This window comes from Vombatus ursinus, unplaced genomic scaffold (genome assembly GCF_900497805.2).
Source record: "Vombatus ursinus unplaced genomic scaffold, bare-nosed wombat genome assembly UNPS02004496.1, whole genome shotgun sequence".
Taxonomy (NCBI): Eukaryota; Metazoa; Chordata; class Mammalia; order Diprotodontia; family Vombatidae; genus Vombatus; species Vombatus ursinus.
The window spans coordinates 46,838-47,888 of NW_020944274.1; the positions used below are offsets into that span (position 1 = coordinate 46,838).

The 1,051-nt window shown below is 41.3% G+C and overlaps 1 protein-coding gene across 1 annotated transcript; it reads right to left on the reverse strand.

Moving 5' to 3' along the window:
* Positions 1-203: 203 nt before the first annotated feature.
* On the reverse strand, positions 204-1,049 carry LOC114024059 (olfactory receptor 4F3/4F16/4F29-like; the record flags this gene model as incomplete). Its single annotated transcript, XM_027836897.1, has 1 exon — positions 204-1,049. A coding segment is annotated over one exon (846 nt), but the record flags the coding sequence as incomplete, so codon positions are not given.
* Positions 1,050-1,051: the final 2 nt, after the last annotated feature.

The following is a 1,051-nucleotide window of genomic DNA, read 5'->3' on the forward strand; positions in this document are numbered from 1 at the left end:
AAAGTTGAGTGCCAAGGCTAATCATATCACAAAGAAATTGGGAAATGCCTTATATGGCTTTGGTACATACATTTCATATTCTCAAAAAGCTTGGTGTGTTCTATGCATTAAAATTAAGTACCGCAGCCAGGATTTCATCTCTCAATTGTAGTCAGCCTAAGGCAGAAAAATCCCTAATACCCTTTGTAATCCAAGCAAGGCATTTAAGAGATTCTCTGGGATTTCATGAGTGTCATAAGCCTTGATCTCATGAGATTCCATAATTTCTTCATTGCCATCTTGATCTCTTTGTTCCTTAATGTGTAGATTGTGGGATTCAGAAAAGGAGTGATAATTGAATCAAAAAGGGCAAGATATTTGTCCACTGGAAATGTGGGGAATGGCCACACATAGACAAAGATGCATGGACCAAAGAACAAGATCACCACTGCGATGTGAGCTGACAGTGTAGAGAGGGCCCTGGATGAAGCCCCAGAAGAGTGCTGCCGGACAGTGATCAGGATGACAATGTAGGAAATGATCAAAATGAAGAAGGCTCCCAGAGAGATGAACCCACTATTGGCAGTAATCAGGAACTGCAGTCTGTAAGTGTCTGTGCAGGCAAGTCTAATGAACTGAGGTAGGTCACAGTAAAAGCTATCTAATTTGTTAGGGCCACAGAAAGGTAACTTTATTACAAAGGCCAATTGGAGGAAGGAGTGAGTGATTCCAATTGTCCAAGAAGTTATTAGAATAGAAATGCACACTCTTATGTTCATAATAGTGAGGTAGTGGAGAGGTCTGCATATTGCTATGTAGCGGTCAAAGGCCATGGCTATGAGAAGCACCATTTCAGTAGCTCCAACAGAATGAATAAAGAAGATCTGAGAAACACAACCTTCAAAAGAAATGAATTTCTCCTTCTTAAAAAGGTCAATAATCATCCTGGGAGTTCCAATGCAGGAATCAATTATGTCAATGAAGGAGAGGTGGGCCAGCAGGAAGTACATGGGGGATTGTAAGTGAGAGTCAGAGGCCACTGTGAGCACAATCAGAGTATTCCCCAGTATAC